At 34.2% G+C, this 21,565-nt stretch overlaps 1 protein-coding gene across 4 annotated transcripts in view; it reads left to right on the forward strand.

The window, feature by feature from the left end:
* The window catches only part of MDGA2 (MAM domain containing glycosylphosphatidylinositol anchor 2), an 809,247-nt gene that overhangs the window by 519,360 nt on the left and 268,322 nt on the right, over positions 1–21,565 (forward strand). For all 4 annotated transcript variants that reach the window (XR_014261129.1, XM_082452081.1, XM_082452083.1 and 1 more), the window contains exon 5: positions 2,054–2,186. Coding sequence is in view for 3 of the 4 variants with exons in the window: in XM_082452081.1 (XP_082308207.1) it covers positions 2,054–2,186 (133 nt within the window). In the remaining variant the exon portion in view is untranslated. The remainder of the gene's footprint in view (positions 1–2,053; positions 2,187–21,565) is intronic.

Genomic DNA, 21,565 nt, shown 5'->3' on the forward strand with positions numbered 1-21,565 from the left:
GTGATTAACTGTAGAACAAATAGAATTCCAGAGAATACCAACAGTTAATTAAGTGTTGAGAGGAGAAAGAAAAGTGAAGAAATCTAAGCAACAACAGTCAAAGAGGTAGGAGGAGTAAGATGTATTATCTCATTCAAAAAACTATCTGAGTCAGCAGGTTCTAGTATAACATTCTTTCAACTATGCTTTGTAACTAAGCACACTTTTATATGCATTGTATATAGTTAATATAAATGAGAACTCTGTAATACTTTGAGAGCATGTTTTAAAATTTGGGCTGGCCAAAAAGTTCATTCGGATTTTTCCATAAGCTATTATGGAAAAACTCGAACGAACTTTTTGGCCAACCCAATATAAATTCTAGAACCATACACTCTGACTCTGTATATATTCCTGTGGGGTGTATTTGCGTCTGTTTATACAGAAAAAAGGCAATGTCTTTCCTAAAGAAAAATTGAAAGATAGAAGATTATTATTTATCCCACTGAGGAAAATGCTCAAGGTGTGACTGTTTTAAGACTGAATTTTGACAATGAATGAAAGGAATTATGGCCAAATACCCATGCACACTGAAGGAAAGACTCATTTGACATTTGGAAAACTCTGTGTGCCTGCATATGTGTGGGCAAGCTTTTTTTTCTGCAACTGAACAGGCAGTGTCTTTATGTATTAAATCACTAAATATTCTGATTCTTCTGAATAGTGTATCAAAGTATTGCAATTTTTAGGACTTGAATGATGTTACTTAAGTAAAATAAAAGAAACACATGGTTCTGTACAGATGTTATCTGGAAAAAATTAACATTATAAAATGCTCTACCAAATATGATGTCATTGGGAGACTTTTTACCATCTCCATAATTAAGTTACTTGTGAAAGGAACTATTTTGAGAGACGCATTAATAACTTTAGATGGTAAAGAAATCCCAGGAGACCTTATTTGAATTGGGCAGGTTTTTTCCTCTTCTTCTTGTTGTTGTTTGTTCTTTTTATCTTTTGAACAATTTCAGTGTTTTTGCATGGTCTTTTTTGGCTCATCAAGAGTGTGTAAGATTTTTTTTTTTTTAATTTTATTTATTTATTTATTTATTTATGGCTGTGTTGGGTCTTCGTTTCTGTGCGAGGGCTTTCTCTAGTTGTGGCAAGTGGGGGCCACTCTTCATCGCGGTGCGTGGGCCTCTCACTATCGCGGCCTCTCTTGTTGCGGAGCACAGGCTCCAGACGCGCAGGCTCAGCAATTGTGGCTCACGGGGCCAGTTGCTCTGCGGCATGTGGGATCCTCCCAAACCAGGGCTCGAACCCGTGTCCCCTGCATTGGCAGGCAGATTCTCAACCACTGCGCCACCAGGGAAGCCCTGTAAGATGTTTTTGACCACTTGCCTGATTTGAGTCTATCTGCAATTTTGCAGATTTACCCAGGAGACTTAAACCTTGAATTCCTGAACATAAAGTAACACAAATAATAATAATATAGAAACACTCATGAATACTTTTTTTTATGAATACTTTTTAAATGCAGTTTAAGATTTATCATCTGTCATTGCTCCATATACACAAAATATTTATGTATGTTTAATTTAATTATCTATCATTAGATTGACCTCATTAACTTTGTTTTACCAACAGTGTTTCATTTATTGGCTCTTCAGAATCCTTTTCTTTCATAACATTTCATGTTGAAGCCTGCATAGGTTACAGTGTTTGTTGAATAAACTCCATTATTAAGTACACTGTTCTGATCTTTGCATAATAATTTGCATAACTACCACCAGGAATAGATTTCCCCCCTTAGGAAGCTAGTTTGCAAAAAAAAAAAAAAAAAAAAAAAAAGCTATGAATTTTCATTGTAGTCAGTTTTTATCTCCAAGCACATTACAGTTTGATTTTTAAATGTGATAGTATTTTTTTTTTGTTTTAATTTAGGGTATTTTCCTTAAAAAATGGCAATCTACCATATTTTGATAATATAATTTTAAATACAGTGCCATGATTCATCCATTTATTAATTTTGGTTACCATTGACTTTTTCTAATGACTTTTTCTACATTTTCAGGGTGAAACAAAGATATTAAAACTAAAGAATCTTCGACCTCAGGACTATGCTAATTATAGCTGCATTGCTTCAGTGAGGAATGTATGTAATATTCCTGATAAGATGGTGTCATTTAGACTTTCCAATAAAACAGGTACGGAACTACCTCTGAATGTTTTATTTCTGTTATCCACAACAAATGTTTAAAAAGTCTGTTTAACTTTTTTATACACCAAATGATTTCTATAGTATATGTAAGGAACAAGGCATCTTTTCTTTCCAGAAAATTCTGTAGTATATAAAAAACTTTTAAGTGGACACTATAAAATTTAATTGCAATATGCTCCCATGTAATATGTTTGTTTATACAGCAAGCAAAATTATAGTTCCTTAAAATAATGTATTCATAAATGTCACAAGCCAGCCTATATTCTGTTCAAAGAAATTGCTGAGAAATATTAGATTTTTCATATGAAAATTTGTGCTCTAAATTGCTAAAAGTGTTTTGTGATTCCAAAACTGAGTAAAAGAACCTTTTTCTTACTCTGTTTCATGTCAAGAAAGCTAATTGGTAATTTCAGGTAGGTGTTTTTAGGAAAGTATTTTTGTAGAAAATGTCAAAACATTAGCAAGACTGCAACTTATGTTAGCCTGTGTTTAGTAATATAGACCTCAGAATAATTGCAAACTTATTAAGAAGAAATGTCTAAGTGAAAGAGCAAAGAGAGCATGTGAATGAACTATCTTTTGTAAGGTTGTATATAAAGAAGCACTTAAAAATTAGAATTTGAACAGGTTTTGAGAAATTTTCATTGGCAATTAATATGAATTTTTACTCTTAAATCATTATATTAAAATATAGAGTTTTAAAGGTACTTTTCCCATTAACAAAAACCTTGAAAAGTGTGGGCTTTGGTGTTCCTTGGTTTGGGTCCCAGTTCTGTCACTTATTAGCTCTTGGATCTTGTTGAGCAAGTCACTTCACTCTTCTTTGCCTCAGTTTCCTCATAAACTCATAAACTTATAGGAAGGAATTACTGAGTTGATGTATATAAAGCATGTGGAACATACTTTATTTATTCCTCTGACAATGAGCTAGTAGTTAGCAACCCCATCCAGCTCATTTGGTGGAAAGATTAAACCTAGGACTTTCTGCAAAGATGAAATCTTGTGTGCTCATACGTTGATTCATCAACATGTGTTCCACTGAGTTGTTCAAATTTTGAAAGGTCATTCTTTTATTTATTCATTCATTTATTCATGCATTTATTCATCAGAAACTTACTGTGTTCCTATTATGGGTCAGCAATGATAGGCATAGGGCTATTGGCTAAGATGTAAATCACCTTAAACTAGAGAAATCCTCATTAAGCACTGGATAAAAGTATTAGAGGAAATTAAAAGAAGAATGTGGCAGACAAAAACTTTATCAAGAAAGATGAGAAGGACTTGATGAAAACTGTGTTGCAGGAAAAAATAGAATTATAAAATCTTGCTGGCCCTAAGACTTATAAAAGTTAATAATTTCATTTCACTTAAAAGAACAAATAGGATATTGAGAAATAAAAATCAGTTATTAATGTAAGAACTTGGTGTGATTACATTATTCTTCTTGGCATGAACTATTTTGTGAATTATTATAACTGATTTTGTTTTTCTTAGTTTCTTTAATGTATTTTTAGAATACACATGATTCAGAGAGAAAAATTAAAAATTAAATGGAAGTAGGTCCTATGGGATGGGTAAAGGCATTGCAGTGTGTCAATGGAGATAGTCCATAAACAATCTATAATAGGAATATAAAAGAGTTTTATTTGAGCCAAAATGAGGACTATAGCCCAGGAGACACAGATTCAGGAAGCACCTGAATTGTGTTCCACCAGGCTGCAAAATGGGGGATGCTTATAAAGGCAAAATTACGTAAGTTGTTTGTCAAGAATTAGAATTGGAGCTGGCAAGAAGTAAGGGTGCTTGTTAAGCAAGTATTGGTTGGGGTCTGAAATGGTTGCACAGTTATAAGGGAAGACCTTGAGACCATAAGGTTGCAGCTCGCTGCTGCTTGCAGATGTCATTTTGAAAACAATTGATGGTGTGCTTGAGTCTGATACAGTTCATAAAATTCAAGTTCCCAATGATGCAGGAATGTGTCTGAAACCACATCCACAATGGCCACCTGGCTCCATCCTGGATGCCTGAAACACAGTTACTCCATTTTGATTTTTAAATTCATTCTTTTCTTTAATGGTTAAAGCAGACATACAATGCATGTTGACAGGCCATAAGGTAGGCTGTTCTAGTTCAAGCCAAATCATGTATAAGCCAGACTGACTTCCCCATACCTCAATGTGTGTGAAAATTTCTTCCATCCAGTGGAATGAAAAATAACATAATAGTGGTATATTATTACTTATGTTACAACCTTTCACTTGAGAAATACTTTATTAATTTTAAAAGTACTTCATGTTTATTATTTTAGTTTATCTTTATAACTACTGGGATGTAAACAGGTGGATTTTTTTTTTTTTTTTGCCATGTGTTTTCCTATCACCTGACACGTAATAAACTGGCCTGTAGCAATTGAAGTATCTTCATTGGGACCTACTGTATAGCACAGGGAACTCTGCTCAATACTCCGTAGTAACCTAAATGGGAAAAGAACTTGAAAAAGAATAGATACATGTATATGTATAACTGAATCACTCTGCTGTACACCTGAAACTAACACAACATTGTTAATCAACTATACTCCAATATAAAATTAAAATTTAAAAAAATAAAAAAAAGTATCCTTATTGGGTTATTTTGAGGATGAACTGAATTAACACAAACAAAAAGTCTTTAAAGACCAAGGTACAATGAAATTATATTTAATATTTTTATGTTGAACAAATGTGTGATTTTATTATTTTCTAATTCCCCACAGCTAGTAACCAAGGGGAGGGGACAAGATTGATCCCAGTGTTTGAAGGGTTATTTTAAAATAGGAGACTGACTAGCTACTCAAAATTTTTGTGGAGCTGAGAAAATGATCTTAAATCTCAGCCATAGTGTTTTAGTAGGAGTAAATAAGGACTTCTTAAAGTGGAAAGGAGAAAATTATCAGAAGAGGTGACAGACTTTCCAACTCCTGACATCTTGTAAAGCAGCTGGGTGACTATTTCTAAGATGATTTTTAACAATTATCAGCTCAGAAAACAGAGATTTGACTTCTTGTCCTATGAAGAGCACAAGATCACTTTCAGTTTTCTGGTCCATTATTTTTTAAGCAAAAATATTATATATCTAGACTGAGCAAACAAAATAAACTATTATTCTCTTTTATAAACTCACAAAATTTTAGATTGACAGTCATTACAAAATGAGCTTCAGAGTTATGGTAAATAATTGGGTTTAAAAATATAAGCTAGTACCTTGTTTGACTCTTCAATAACTATAATCAGGTATGTCATGTGCTTGGTGCTTTACATATTCAAACCAGGTTTGCTTCAGCACTTTTCCCATCTGGCTGTGCACAAAATAGGGAGAGTTTGTGCATTTCAAATAGGTGAAATCATTGAGGTAGCTCTCAAAGTACACCAGGAATAAATTAAGCTTTCATCATCTCCATGCAAACAGGTCTATAAACTAACAAATAAGTTCATTGCTTTTCTAACATCAGAAGAAGATCCTAAGTCACCATTGCCATAACCAACATGAGAGTCAGGTGCTCTTTAAGCTTTCCCTCTTGTGAATCTCTAAATGAGAGAGATAAAGTTCCCATATTTTTAACTCATGGTTTGCACAATGTCAAGGAAAATGTGTAACTTATTGAGGGGGAGAATATTCTACAATATTATAAATACTGTAATATGTTTGATTAATCTCTGTTAATATACTTAGGAAAGTGTAACTTTGGAAATAATTTTTGGAATAGAGATCAAATAATTGACTAAAAAATGTATTTTTGGTACAGACAAAATTTCACTTTAACATCTCTATAGTCAAATAAACTTTTAAATTTCAATCAGTCTATTGACCTGATTTGCACAATGCCCAAATGACACAGCATATGAAGACAGAAACAATGTCTGCTGTAGATAAGGATTTCTAAAAGTTTTTTGCAGCAGAACAGTTGTATCATGGAGTACAGATTCCTGGGCCCATTCCATACCTACTGAATTAGACTTTCTGGGGAATGACCTGGCAATGTATATATTTAAACAAGTGTAAATAATTGCTTTGGAAAACAAATGTCTTTGTTATCAGTCATGTTTTCCATGACCCCATTACATTTTGTGAATAGGAATTTTTGTTAATAAAAATCAATTTCCTAGAACTGCTTAAAAAAGCAATGTCTAGGCATCATTTTAAAAGTCAGTGTCATCTGTAGATTTACCAATAATGTGTTTTCTTAACTTTCTTACTCTTAATTGACATCATAGTGGAGCTTATAACTGTATATCTGTCATGGAGTGTCCAATCATTTGTTGGCCCCTGTTGATTACTTGCCATGCTATGAAAAATCTTCTGTTACATAAATGTCATTATTTATCATACTAATCTAATTATCTTAGACCTTATCAAGAACAATTCACAGAATTTTATAAAACATAAAATGTTATGTTTATTTATTTCTTGTCATGCACACCCCCTGACCAATTGGCATAATTTTGTAGCAGGGTCTAAAAGTTGTTTTGATTGTTTTTCTACTCCCATTTGGAAGAAAATGAATATTGGCTCTTAATTGGTAAATTCTTAATTTAGTTGTATTTTTCATAGTTTATTAAAATAAACATATTAAAATTTGTAAATTTAGAACATTTTAAAATACAGGTATATTTTAAATTATCATAATTATGGTAACTATAAACTATTTGAAATTTCTCAGATTATGTGTATTTCTAACATGAGGGCACCTACAAATTATGATTTTAAAAAATTAATTTATTTTAATATATTTCAGGCAGTTATATGTTGATGACTCATGATTTCAAAGGCAAATAAGAATTAATTATGTTATTTATATTAGGATGAAATACAAACTTTGTACCTGCTTGAGAGGTTATGATGAATTCTATAAAGAAATGGGGCAGGTGGGGCTAATTTTACTTAATTATATAGGTCCTTTGATTCAGTCTGCTCAAATTTAGCATTTATAAAATTATCCAGTTAGGATGCTTTCCATAAATGTGCATGACATCTAGGAACCAAGTCATTGAAATGTATTACTGGCTATAGAAATACGGAAACCTATACTCCCTTCTTCTTTTCCTCCCGCTCTCCTTTCTTTCTTTCTTTCTTTCTCTTTTTTTCCCCTCCAATCTGTCTCAGTAAATTTTACCACGGAAAGAGATAGAGGTTAGGAAGCATCTCTGTTCCCTTTGTTAGACAACTATTATCTGTTCTTATTATTTTATATAACCTGTAGGGAAGTTGTTAATGTAAATGTTCAGCAATTGCTGTGAGACTCAATATAAAACTTTTTGTATGCTGTGATCTATTCATGGTAGTTCTCTTCTATGTTTAGAGGTATTTAAATTATCTGAGTGTTATGAAAAATAAAATAATGTTTCAGTTATAGGAATTTCATAGAAATAATTGTCTGTAATAAGGATAGTGTGGACATAAACACCTCCTCTTGTAATATAGTATGTCCATTGTCATAGATAGCCCATTTAAGGGCAAAAGGAAATGGCAGGAGAAACTTTGCTGTCATCATACCTGAGTACTAACTTCATGCATCTTTCTTAGCCATGTGGATATTTGAACTTCTTTCCTTCAAGCAAGCTCCACAGCATCTAGACAAACAGTAGCACCAATTATTAGACTCTACGTGTATTTTTTTCACCAACAATTACAGCTTTAAAGAAAGGCTATGTTTGTGAGAGATACTTAGTGTAAATACAATGACTTCCTGTATTAGTCTGCTTGGCTGCCATAACAGAATACCACAGACTGAGTGGCTTAAACAACAGAAATGTATTTTCTCACAGTTTGGAAGCCAGAAGTTCATGATTAAGGTGCAGTCAGGGTTGATTTTTGGTGAGGCCTCCCTTTCCTGGCCTGTAGTTGTCACCTTCTGATTGTGGCCTTTCCTCTGTGGTTCTTGGAGCGAGAGAGTAAGGAGCTCTGATGTTTCTTCTGACTCTAACAAGGATACCAGCTCTAGCAGATTAAAGTTCCACCTTTATCACCTCATTTAAATTTACTTAACCACCCTAAAGGCCCTGTCTTCAAATACAGTCACATTGAAGGTTAGGGCTTCAAAATACAAATTTGAGGGGGGCCACAATTCAGTTCGTAACACTTTAAAATGACTGAAAATGGCCTCTGCATTTAGGATTCCTTTTCTTTTAAAATTTCAGATATAAGTTCATAATATATGTTACATCAAAGGAAGAAAATGAATCAGCCATTTAAAGGAAAGAGTCTGCTCTTCAGTAGATTCTCAACCTAAAGAGGGAACTCTACTGAGAGTATGTGTGGTCCTGTATTCTTAGCTTTGGGGAAATAAGAAGGAATAAACTGTAAAGGAAGAAGGTAAAATGAAACTTCAGTGAGGAACAAAGATCACTTTTGTAATAGTATCATAATAAAATTTTAAAAGACTGGACAAAGTATTAAAATATGGATACAAATGATGTGTCAGTGAATCTGCACTTTTTTTTTCTAATTTTCTTTTTTATGATGGAGAAGTTAGTATGTGAAGCAGAAGAAAGAAACAGGAGGAAGAAAAGGGAAAAGAAACAGAAAAAATGTTTTATCTTTTCATGTACTAAAACATTGGGAATATGAATGCCTTAGTAGATTTTTTTTATCATAGGTAATGCAGATTTTCTAAACAATAGTATTTATAACTACAGATACCAACAGAATACAAAGAATAGTATTAGAATATTGTTGATAGGCCGTATTGTTAGAGAATGAGATGTTTCCTATAACTCTCTTGCAAGAATTTTGACATTCAAAAACCTAAGGTTCGGGGCTTCCTTGGTGGCGCAGTGGCAGAGAATCTGCCTGCCAATGCAGGGGACACGGGTTCGAGCCCTGGTCTGGGAAGATCCCACATGCCGCAGAGCAACTGGGCCCGTGAGCCACAACTGCTGAGCCTGCGCGTCTGGAGCCTGTGCTCCGCAACAACAGAGGCAGCGATAGTGAGAGGCCCGCACACCGCGATTAAGAGTGGCCCCTGCTCACTGCAACTAGAGAAAGCCCTCGCACAGAAACAAAGACCCAACACAGCCAAAAATAAGTAAATAAATAAATAAATTTATTTAAAAAAAAACAAAAAACCTAAGGTTCAAATTTTGTTTTTCTCAAATTGGAGTTGTAATTTAGCGTCTCTAAACTTACTTTTCCCCTCCCCAAAATAGGGATAACACAGAGATCCATATTATTTGGTTTTATAGGCTGTAAATGCTATTAAATGGAAAACTTTTAGAAGAGATTCCAACACATAACAAATACAATAAATAGTAGTCATCATTGGGTTGTTAACCTTGATAATGGAAAGAAAGAATAAAATTGGTATCATCAGTAATCATGGAGAGATGATGACAAGAACCTTAGACTTTTGCTAGGATATGGTGTATAGCTTCAACCATTGATGACTAATCTTAAAATGAGTTCTCCATCCTTTTTAAATTATTTTCATCAGTGAGTAAATTAAATATTAATATTTTCCAGAAAAATACATAGAAATGAATACATATTCTGGCATATGTCTATCTAAACTATGATTGGCAGAAATGTGTAGCATAATATAAAATATTATTCTGTGAAATTAATAAGGGTACATAAGGAAAATTAAAGAAATTTGCAATTTTGTTGATATGTAATAGATTCTTCATCTGAGTGCTCGGTCATTTCCTACAGTAATTGAACGTATATATGCCCTATCCTCACTAATGTAGCTTCATAAATATGAAAATATAGGTGATGAATACACAGTGAATATGGGGACAGAAGCAATGGTTATTATGGGGCTTCAGCTTTGGTCTTCCTGATACTATTTTCAGAGAAACAAGTTAGCCCAGATTTTTCAAAATTCTATTACCATAGTAACAGGAAGTATGCATGTTTCTGGGATCTCTCTACGCCTATGCATTTTATTGTCCTAGCAATGAATTTTTCAGGTTCACTATATCCAAATTTATTCTTAGAGCATGAGCTCTTATATAAAATATCCCCCATAAACTATTAACTTGCCCAGAAGACATCATAACCCAGATACAGTAGATAGCTAAGCAAAGAAGATTAAAAAAACTGTTAAACAAATGAAAGGCAATGCTATCATATTTATTAAAAAGGGTGTAAATTATTGAAATGCTATCTCACAACTTAACCAAATACTTTGGAGCATGTCAAATAGTCTGTGTTTTAGCAAACATCTAGAATAATTTATTGATCAGATTTTCCCAGCTTTACGTAGTTATTTTTCAAATGCTATTAGACTATAATTATAATTAAACAATTTAAAAGTTATTCGTAAGAATAAAGAAGTTCAAATCATGTGATATTTCTTTCAGTGAGTTGAGTGAGAATATGTTAAAATAAAGCAATAGAATTTTTATACACCTTAGAACACTTAATTTTTAATTTTAAACTGCTTCTGATTGCAAATTTGTAGACCTTGGCTTAGTACTTGATAAGGTTCTATTGTTCTAGTGAAACTGCTGAGAATTGTGTTATTATAGACAATTCAGTTACTAGAAATGCATTTTAGACTTTTTGTATGTTTTTTTGAGCTTGCCACTTAGAACTTGTGATTTAGAATATCTTTATGATCATTCACTGACATTTGATTTTATACGTTACTGGATCTCATGATGAAGATACAATAATTTCCATAAGTGCATGTAGCTAATCCCATAATTTATTTACCCAAACTCCTAGAATAGATTATATCAAGGGATGGTCTTTAGGGTTCCCAACCATCCCAGTGTGTCCTGGACTCAGTGAAAGTCTCACATCCTATAATCTCAGGCAAACCAGTATAATTGGTCACTTAATGATCTAATCCACCATGCAGCCTACCCTCATATAGAATAGTCTTAATGTCAGTTGTTAATGCTGGTACATGTGCAGCCTTAAGCAGCTCTACGTAAAGAAGCATTTGTAAAAAAAACCAGGGTGTAGATCCTGACTCTCCCCAAGTGGTGGTGTGACTAAGTCCTTCAACTCTTTGAACCTGCTTTTTTTGCTAATTCATGTTGATAATGGGTTCTAGGTGGGCCACCAATTGATAGAAAATATTTACTCTCAGATTTCATTTTTGTTTACCAAGTTAACATTAACAACAACAAAAACTTAGATTAAATGAGATGGCTGCAAAGAAGTAGATGCAGCCTCTATGTACACAGCTACTCGTGAGCCCCAGGATTCATGCAAGCAAGTTTCAGGCTTGCAGAATTTGACAAGATTAATACCTCATTGTGCTATTGTCCTTTTATACGTAAGGCTTACATTACTATCTATTCAAGAAAAAGATTTAGCGAATGAATAACCTCTGGACCTGATGCACCTATTTGAAGAAATCTTTGTACATCTTGGACTCTCAATATTTCTTTTACAAAAAGTCACTGTCAGGGAGGTTTTCATCTCATTCAAGAGAAGATGCATCGCTGGCCACTGTCCTGCCTCCAGCTGTAAGACATTTAAGAGTACAAATTTCCCCATAGAACCTTACCTCATTGCACATACTGTGAAGATATTAAATGAGATCGTATTTAAATTGCCTGGCAAATGTTGGGCTCTTAGTTTTATGGTATTGTGATTGTTAGATTAAAAAAAAATTACCTTTGTGAAGAAACTAATGAGGATTTCCAAAATCTCATTTAGCCCTTTGATTGTCCTTTTTTATTTACTGAAAGTATCAGTGATACAATATAGTACTCTGTACTTTTCAGCAGAAATACTAAATCACAGCTAAATTCCAATTTGTTTCAATGGTTACAGAAGTAAGTGAATATCAAATATTGTATACTCATTAAATATAAATTATCATATTACTAGTATGTACATTAGTAATGAGTAGATGTTTACATTAGGTCTGCAAGATTTTTATAAAGCCTTTTTGTAATACACTTACTTCCATAATGAAGAAATAGATACAATTTATGTTCTTACCCTTTCTTAAAATCAAGTATACTAATCAGTACCAGGTAAATGTGCATTTAAAAAAATTTTTAGGAAAATAGGAATTGATTATTATCTCATCAAAGAACACTTATAGAATACATTTTCTAGTTTAAAGAACAGGAAAAATGCAAACAGTTTTTTTTGGGGGGAGGGGTGAGCCATAAATATCTGCTTTTATCTCTGACATTCTAATATGATGAAATGCATGTATTATTGTTAAAACTTCATGCTAAAATATTTGTGTTTTCAAGGAGTCCTCTGACTTTAGCCACACTACTCATAGGATTTAACATCCTGTGTTGTGGCTAAGATTAGCCCTGTGGTCACTGTTAATATAGATTCATAGAGTCATTTGAGTCACAACTAGACATAATTTAAAAGATCCACATTGGTTCATGATGGCTTTGAATTAAATTTAAAAATTAAGGAAGTCCTTGTAGTAGTCCATACAGTGGGAGTAGGGTATCTCATGTATTCTTACAGGGACTGAAAGGAGAGAGGTGAGAGGTAGACTGGACCATAATGGACAGGCAGAGTATCAGAAATGCATTAACATCAACCTTTTGACTATAAGTCCAGATGTAGCATGTACTTTTGGTTTGCTGTTGTGGCAGTTATTTCCAAAGCATCACAAAGATTTTGGCTTTTCCCTCAATTTTCATTTTCTGCAACATCTTTTCTGAGACATTTTTTTTCTGATAACAACATACTCTTCTTGATTTACTTGCTACTGTTCTATTGCTATAGAAAATAGGTTTGCCCAATTGTTTAGTAATATGGTTTAGTTTATGTTTTGAACAGCATTTCTTTCTGTCAGCTCCTTTTAGTCACTCTGCTTTAGTTGCTATATTGTACTACTTGAGCATCTTATTGACTGCATCCTTCAATCACATACCATCCAGTGAATGTGCTGTAAAGTCAACAGTATTGATTTCTGATAGACATACTGTGTAATAGAAATTTATTGATGGCAACCTTGTCCTTTTGTTCTATTAATGGTACCTATTTCCCTGCTTTGGCAAAAATGGAAATTATCAAGAAACCAGGTATAAAATTTTTGGCATAAATAGATGTGACAATTATATGAAGCTACTCTTTAAGTTTCACTTTGATTTGGCACTGCAACCCTGTGCACAACCAAGCAAGAGGCAGAATTTTTAGTCAGTCAAGTATAAAACATTACCACGTGGTGTTCTGCCTCTTTAGCAGCATCTGGCAACACCAGTTTGTTTTACTGAAAAGAGTTTATAGTTCTAAAAGGGTAAAATAGGGGCTTCCCTGGTGGCGCAGTGGTTGAGAATCTGCCTGCCAATGCAGGGGACACGGGTTCGAGCCCTGGTCTGGGAAGATCCCACATGCCGCGGAGCAGCTGGGCCCGTGAGCCACAACTACTGAGCCTGAGCGTCTGGAGCCTCTGCTCTGCAACAAGAGAGGCCGCGATAGTGAGAGGCCCACGCACCGCGATGAAGAGTGGCCCCCACTCTCCGCAACTGGAGAAAGCCCTAACACAGAAATGAAGACCCAACACAGCCAAAAATAAAAATAATAAATAAATAATAAATAAAAAATTAAAAATTAAAAAAAATAAAATAAAATGGTAAAATATTGGCAATTTCATACAGTTTGACTTAACAGGTAACAATAGATAAGAAATTTCTTCAAAATGATTATCACGTATTGAGTGCAAATTAAAATATATATTTTCAAAGTGAAGAGAGAAAAAGACACAACAGGAAATAAATAAACAAAGCTATTGGAAAAACAAGCCATATAATATGGGTTCTTATAAATTTCCTGGGATTGAATCCACTAAGACAATTGCCTGGGAGGAACAAAATAGGGGAAAAGAAGCAAAACTCCTTCTATTCTTACCATATCTTTCTAATTCTCTTGGTTTTGATCATGAATACTTAATAACTAAAGTCCTGCCTCATTGCATTTTGTCTTTCAGCTTTAAAATTAGCTCAATCTGAAAAAATTGTAAAGTTTATGTCTTTCTCATTTTGGAACCATAAGCAAAAAGCAATCAGATGTGATGTCCATATAGAGTTACGACACTATGGACTATACAAAAATATGATACTACATTTCAAAGACCCTGAAAATTCAGTGACTATGCAATGGTTTGCATACTAAACATTGTTTTGTGTGTTTAAGTAAAATGTTAAATATGAATACGGGTCTAGAAAAGCATTACTATATGTATACAGATCTACAGTCAAAGAATATGTAATATGGATTTAATTCTTAAGTCACTGGAGAGTTAAATAGGCAATTCAATGCATACCAATATTAAAAACTTGAAGAAAAACAAAAAATAATTCAACATTTCAAACAAATGGTATTTGTTTCCTCTGCAAAGATATTTCATCAGTTCATATTAATCATGTAGAATGGGAAATATGGGTTTAACAAAATCTATATGGAAAACATCAGAACTAGAGTAGGAAAGTTATATTTTCAGTAGCTTTGTGAAATAAAATATTGGCAGGACACTTTTTGTACATGCAGTTTCTCATGTGTAGAGAGGAATTGAATTTGAAGGTGATTCAGTCAGTGTTTTATCTTTCATATTAAAATAGTATTAAAAAGGTTTTATTGACTTTTAATCTTTCCTTAAGCAACATTCCATTTTGTGCAGCTTTTTAGTTCCTTCACGTATGTTACACTACAGTATTATCTTACTCAAAAAAGAAACACCTCCCTTATCATATAGCAGCATTGTCCTAGAATATGGCAACAATACATTTAAACATACTCTGAATGTCTGAAATCCCAAGATAAGAAATGTAGCTAGTTTAATAGTTAGGGTTGAATTGACTTGTGTTAGAATTAGATCTGTAATAACATTCTTAAACAGCAGTTAATATTTACAGTATGTCAACCTGATACTGTACTGAAACCTACTACAAAGTCTGTAGTTTAAAACTGTCGTTTTCTACGGTGCAAACCACAATTTTATTGTTTTGTAATTTAGTCCAATATATTGGCTCCTAACCACACACAAAACTTGGAATCAAATCCCTCTGCTTTGTCATATTTACTTTTAACAAATTATGTTCTGATTCTGCCTCTCTTTTTCTTTCTTTTTCATTTAATTAGCCATGGGGAAGGAATATCAATGTAAGCCTAAAAGTAAATAATAGTTAATATATCTGTACTTGAAAGGAGAACACCTCCTGAAAACATATTTAGCCCTTTATAAAACAAAGTCTACACATTTCTCAGGTTTCCCAGGGCAGGCCTTAATTTGTTGAGGCACCCCTCACCTCCTAGAATTAGACTCCTCATTCCAACACTTTCAGATGCACATGTCAGTTGGAGGCTAGAGCAGAAATCCCAGCTAGGAGATTGGTAACAGATACTTGGCAAGGGCTGAGGTACTCATGACACCGCACTTGTCTGGGTTGTGACCCAATTCAGCGATCAAGGTATGATATTCTTAATTTTACGAAACTACTTCTAGAATCCAATGTAAATAATCATTATAATGCTTAAATGTGTTAAGTATGAATGTATGTATGATTTGTATGCTTTGATTTCTTTAATTTGACCTTTGGTCCAGTATTGTATTTAGCAAAATATGACTACTTTTGTCCTTTGCAAAGTAGTATTTTATAGTAAACTTTAGAAGCACCAGCAAAAGTCTCTCTCTCTTTTCCCCCATCCCATGATTAATAACTAAATATATGGATATATTACTTCTTTTCTTGCTTTTTAAAATTGTATCTGCCTAATCTGATATTTGGGGTTGGCAGTTGAAATGTCAATAAATGAAGACTTGGTTAATAGTTTATGACCATGCTTACTGTTCCATGTAATAATACACTTGTTTTTCTTACTCTTTTCTTAGTGGTATATTGTCAACTGCCACTGTTGTTCTCCACTGTTCTGTCTCAGGAAGCCTTTCCTTGTTTAAATTTCTCCTCCTTACCTTGTGAAGTCTGAGAACTTACATAACTGAGCCCATTATAGTTTTGTATGAGTTAGGAGTGAAAACACTGTGAGCAATGGCCTAAGAGCCTCTTCCACAGTCGCTTCAGAATTTAGACTTTTAAATTATGCCTTAGGGGGTTCACAAGTCCTTTTTGCCTTCTATTCTAAATGGTAGAGATTTCTGGAAGCCTGACTAGCAAACCATGTTTATTTTTGCCTTCCCTAGGCTTTTATTATAATAGATGATATTAATGTTATCCCTTTTTTCTATTAGAGCAGCAGCATTAATTCTTTCTCTGGCATAAATATCATCAGGAATTTAATTAGAGCTTGAAAATTATCAACTTTATTTCACTCTGGAGTTTATCTACAATGCTTTAATTCCATCTCAAGTCAGACTGCCTAGATTAGAATCTCAGCTCCACCATTCACTATGTACGTGACCTTGGGAAAGTTATCTAAACTGTCTCTCAGATTGGTAATAATAGTAGCTATCTCATAAAATTACATGAGAAATATATGAAAAGCTTTTTGAAGTGTGCCTGGAACGTATTAAGGGCTATAGTTGTCTCCATCTAATTACAAACACCTCAAGGGTAGGATTTTTGTCTGTTTTGTTCTATTATCTCCAAGGCCTAGAACAGAGTCTGACACACAGTTGGCACTTAATAAATATATGTTGAATTAACAGTTTTTCTTTAAATAAAACATAGGTTATTCCTTTGTTTGCTGTCAGTTTATTTTGTTGCTATCAGTGACCTGGCTAATTAAGCTCCTGATCTGATTTCTAACCTTTGCTATATCTTGGAACCAATTTAGATATTTGAGTAACCTGAGTATAGATATGTCACAAGATTAGGAGACTATATGCCAAGGTGTTTTCCTAATCAAGGTAGACATTTGGCCTGGGCAGTCCTTTGGAAACTAATGGAATTCCCTTGGAGAGGCAAACAGAGGCCCAGCAGAGTTAAATCTGTTCAACGTTACTCTTTAAGATTAGCTATGAACCACCTTAGCAATATTACTATAAAATGAAATTGTAGAATCATAAAAAGTTTCAAAATATAACATTATAATACAGTGTCACCAGGATGGGTAATAAAAAGAAAAAAAAAACACACCTAATTTTTATCAGACCAATAAGACAGAGTAAGAGAGTAACTAATAAGAGAGTACCTTTTTGCACCATCCCTCTATGTTGCAAATACTGGTTGTAGAAATACCAGCTGCCTCCATTTCAGCAGCTCTGATGGCCAGAGCAGAATTATTGTTTTGTTTTCTTTGCTCCTCTAGTGAGGCCTCAAGAAGTATAGCTGGGAGATAAACACCAGATGGTCTTGGAGGTGATGTCTTTATCTGTCCTCCTACTGCTATATCACTCTTACAGAAGAGCCTTAAATCTTGACTGATCTTTTTAATTCTATATTGAATTACCCACATACTGGTCCTCTTATGACAAAGGCCATATGCCTTTAGTTTTGGTTTCAGGGATATAATTTGGTTTAATCAAATGGTTTATTGATAGTAATGTATGTGCTATAACTGAGCAAAGAATTAAGTACAAAGAAGTGTAAATAATATGCTGTAATTATTTTATGTGAGTGGTGCACTAAATTTTGAAAGAGAAATTCTTTGCTATCACCTTGTTAGTGATATAAAGCATGGTTAAGTTTAGATGGGTTGAACAATGAGAGAACAGAAAGGTCTTCATAGCTAGTGTTTTTCAATGAATGGTTCATGAAATCCTGAGTTTTTCATGGTTTTTTTTTTTTGGTTAAGTTTATGACAAATAGGTCTTATGTGGAGTTTCCGTTCTCTAGTCTTTAAATTCAACATTCTTTTATTCAATAAGACTTTATTAAGCACATAATTCTTTGCCAAATCCTTTTCTGAGTGCTGTTGGTACAAATATGAAAAACATCACCCTTTTCACAGATAATTCAATTCTTAAATATCGCACAGTGAAAGGCGAAGGTAAATGTTCTAATGGTGGCTAAGGTATGTGAGGAGGGGTGTGTGTGGGAAGCTATAATAAGCCGCTATGCTTATACAAAAGAGGAAGGAATTCAATTGCCTTGTACAAAAACTAAGAATTTGGTAAAAAACTGATATTGACATTTGACCATGGTAAAGTGGTTTACCGGGTGAATAAGCACTGGAAGAGAATCCCAGGCAGCAGGAATAGCAAGTTCATGCCTTCTTGATTTTGTGAGGAGGACATTTTTGCAAACTGGCACTATTCCTAAAAACTTGGTATCTTCCATGAAGAACAGGAAAATTCCACAGACAGCAAGTTCCTTGGTTGGAAGTACTTAGCTTGGATTTTCTCTCCATGAATGATGGGATTCTGCTGCAGCTGTAGATAATGCTCAGTTTCTGGTAAACTTGAATGAGACCTTGCTTTGCCAAGATTTCACCTGTTGGAAGGAACATTAAGGGATTGTTGGCCAAAGGAGGGAGATGTAAGTGGTGATAAAGTTCTTCTTCGTCATGTTTCAACAATATTTATGAAGACTTTTTAGGCCATTAAGTATTAGTACCCCAACTATTGGCATAACTTATTGACTGAAATAAGCTTTTGACTTTATCTTTTGCTCACCTTAGAACACAAGTTCCAGCTCTAGTTTTTCTGTTTATCTTGTTTAATGACTAGATTCAAATGTAAATAACACTCATTATAATTTGTAAAGTCTGATTTCATTGAAGAATATCTTTTGGGAAATTTTTTTTTTTAATATTATTTATTTGGCTGCACCGGATCTTAGTTGCGGCATGCGGGATCTTTTTTTTTTTTTTTTTTAGTGGTAGCATGTGGAATCTTTAGTTACGGCATGTGGGATCTAGTTCCCTGACCAGGGATCAAACCCGGGCCCCCTGCATTGGGAGCGTGAAGTCTTAGCTACTGGACCACCAGGGAAGTCCCCAGATTTCTTTACTCATTATGCTGTGATGGCATAAATATCCTGGTTAGGGATCATAAATGCACATGACTTCAGAGAACAGGTGATGTGAATATGTGAAGTCACCCAAGACAATGGGAGTCATGGGGAGAAGGCTGGTTCTCATCCTATTAAGATGTAAGATTCTGAGTGCAGGAATTCTTGGGCTGTTTTGTTCACCATTATATCCCAAGTACCTATCACAGGCCTTGATACATAGTAGGTGCTCAGTAAATACTTATTAAATGAATATGTTGAAATGTGTTATACTAGGGAGACCAAACAATACCTAAAGACATTTATTCCTAATAATGATAACAACAAACAATAAATAATATTGTGCCAATCAAACAAAACCCATCTAGGGAAGCCCTTTTTGGAACTCATGGCATTATGCCATGAGTATACCATTTCCTAGTAGGTCTCTTCTAGGAAACTTTTATGCAATTTTCCATGAAGGAACATATTTACTCTGCCTTCTCAATCATTTGCAGAACTATCTGTCCTTTGAACATTAAAAAAATGAAAAATGCTTGTTAGCTTCAGTATCTATAGGAAAGGCTCTCTCTTGCATTAGAGACTGTTTATGAATACTATTTCAAATATTGCCATATCCTGAAACATTGTTTTAAATAGAATTTCCTAATATTATATCATTCCTGGGCTTCATGAGAATCAATCAATTTGTCAATAATTATAATATTTGAATAATAACTTCAACTATATGTGTGGATTATTTTGAATTTTCAAATCAACTTCTAATATATTCTCTCATTTTTAGCATGTGAAATGTCCATTGCTACCTGTATTTCAATGAAACGTCTGTTGAAAATGAATTCCAATGAAATGCACGAAAATACAGTGATTCTTGTATCTTAGTGAAATGACTTCTTTTTGCAAGAGAAACTTTTTTCTATTCTTTGAATCTGTAAACATAGCATGTCTCTCCATATAGAAGCTGGACTTGGTTTGTCTATCATGTGTATATTTTAGTTTAAAAAATGTACGGCCATGGAAAAGAAGCAGAAAGTTAATTGTATGTATTTTTACTTCCTCTTCCTTTTATTCATGCTGTGCTCTTACTCATTTTATTTTGTGCTTATATCCTGATGGGTAAAGGTGCCCCTACTCACCACTGATTTCTTCCTTATTCTTTCTTTAGCCTTTTCACGTTATCTCCATGTGGCCAACTACTGATCATTGAATTTACATGGGAAGGGTGTCCTAGCAAACACTGTGAGTGCCCTGCTTTCTCCTCTTAGTCTGTTCTGGAGGTTATTGTAGTTTCTTTTGACAGATTTGATTCAATATCCTTCTGTTTGAAAACTTTCGCTGGACTCAGCAATGTGTTCAGCCAATGCAGAAGGCTGGTAAGTTAAGACCCATAGAATAATCCTTAACTAATGAAGGACACGAGTTGGTAGGTAAATACCCCAGCCAGCCTCCTCACTTTTCAGAGGGAGAGTTCTGAGATGTGTTCTATCTAGTTTCCCAAAGGGTCCCCAGCAGCAGGGAGTTAAGTTTCTCACAGTGACAACCGCTCATTAGTGCTCCATTACTGGGTTTTCTCCCTTTCTTTGTCTCTTCTCTTCTCCTTCAGTATTCTTCCTGCGATCTCCACCCAGATGAACTATTTTCTTATATTAGGACCTGCTTTTGGGAGGATTCAAAATAAGACTAATACCATCCTAGCTGAGGATTTTTTATTGGAGTTCATTCTGGTGGGGGGTTTTTTGTTGTTGTTTTATTGGTTTTGGGGGGAGTTGTTTGTTTTTTCATGTTCTTCCTTCCTTGTGATTTTTCTCTGTGACTCAGTATTCAAGTTCCTTCCAATCAAAGAATCATATGTCTCAGATTATCTCTAACTCAAGGCAACCGGCAACTTTTACCGTAGTTAACTATTTCATATGAATTTAATCGAAGCGTTGGGGGTGAAAAACTAAGTTCCTTTTTAAAAATTAAAAGGCCCAGATCCATGGAGAGCCAAATCTCTAAAAATATAAAGATGATTAGCACTGCATTGTTTTCAATTTTTTTAAACCATGTTTATCTTCAGCTAGCTGTTATGTTAGGTAGTAGCCAAAACAAACCCACCAATACAGTAGTATTTTCTTCCTACAGAATGTATTCTTAATTAACCCCAACCTAAATCTTTGTATTACAATCCAGAAGATCTCACGAGGAACTGACTCTAAAATTAATGGTCATGAATCCCAGTCTACAAACTCAGGTTTGAAAGAAATATATCTTTATTATTCTATAATTCAACTTCATTTTTATTTCAACCACCTATTCTGCCATAATTTCAGAAATTGTATCTCAGTCAACATGGAGTTCCCATTTCCACCAGATTTTATTTAAATTCTAGGGGTTGCTATATTATACTAAGGTGTGGGACATGAGATCTGGATCTTTTGACAGGCACGTATCGTCTAAGATCTCCCTCATTCCTACTGTCTTGCCACATTCAATTCTGGCCCGTCTCTCTGCTTCTTCCATTCCATTGTGTGGGGCTGGGGCTGTTCCCCTGAGGCGTGGA

Source organism: Balaenoptera physalus, assembly GCF_965194825.1.
Source record: "Balaenoptera physalus genome assembly, chromosome: 2".
Taxonomy (NCBI): Eukaryota; Metazoa; Chordata; class Mammalia; order Artiodactyla; family Balaenopteridae; genus Balaenoptera; species Balaenoptera physalus.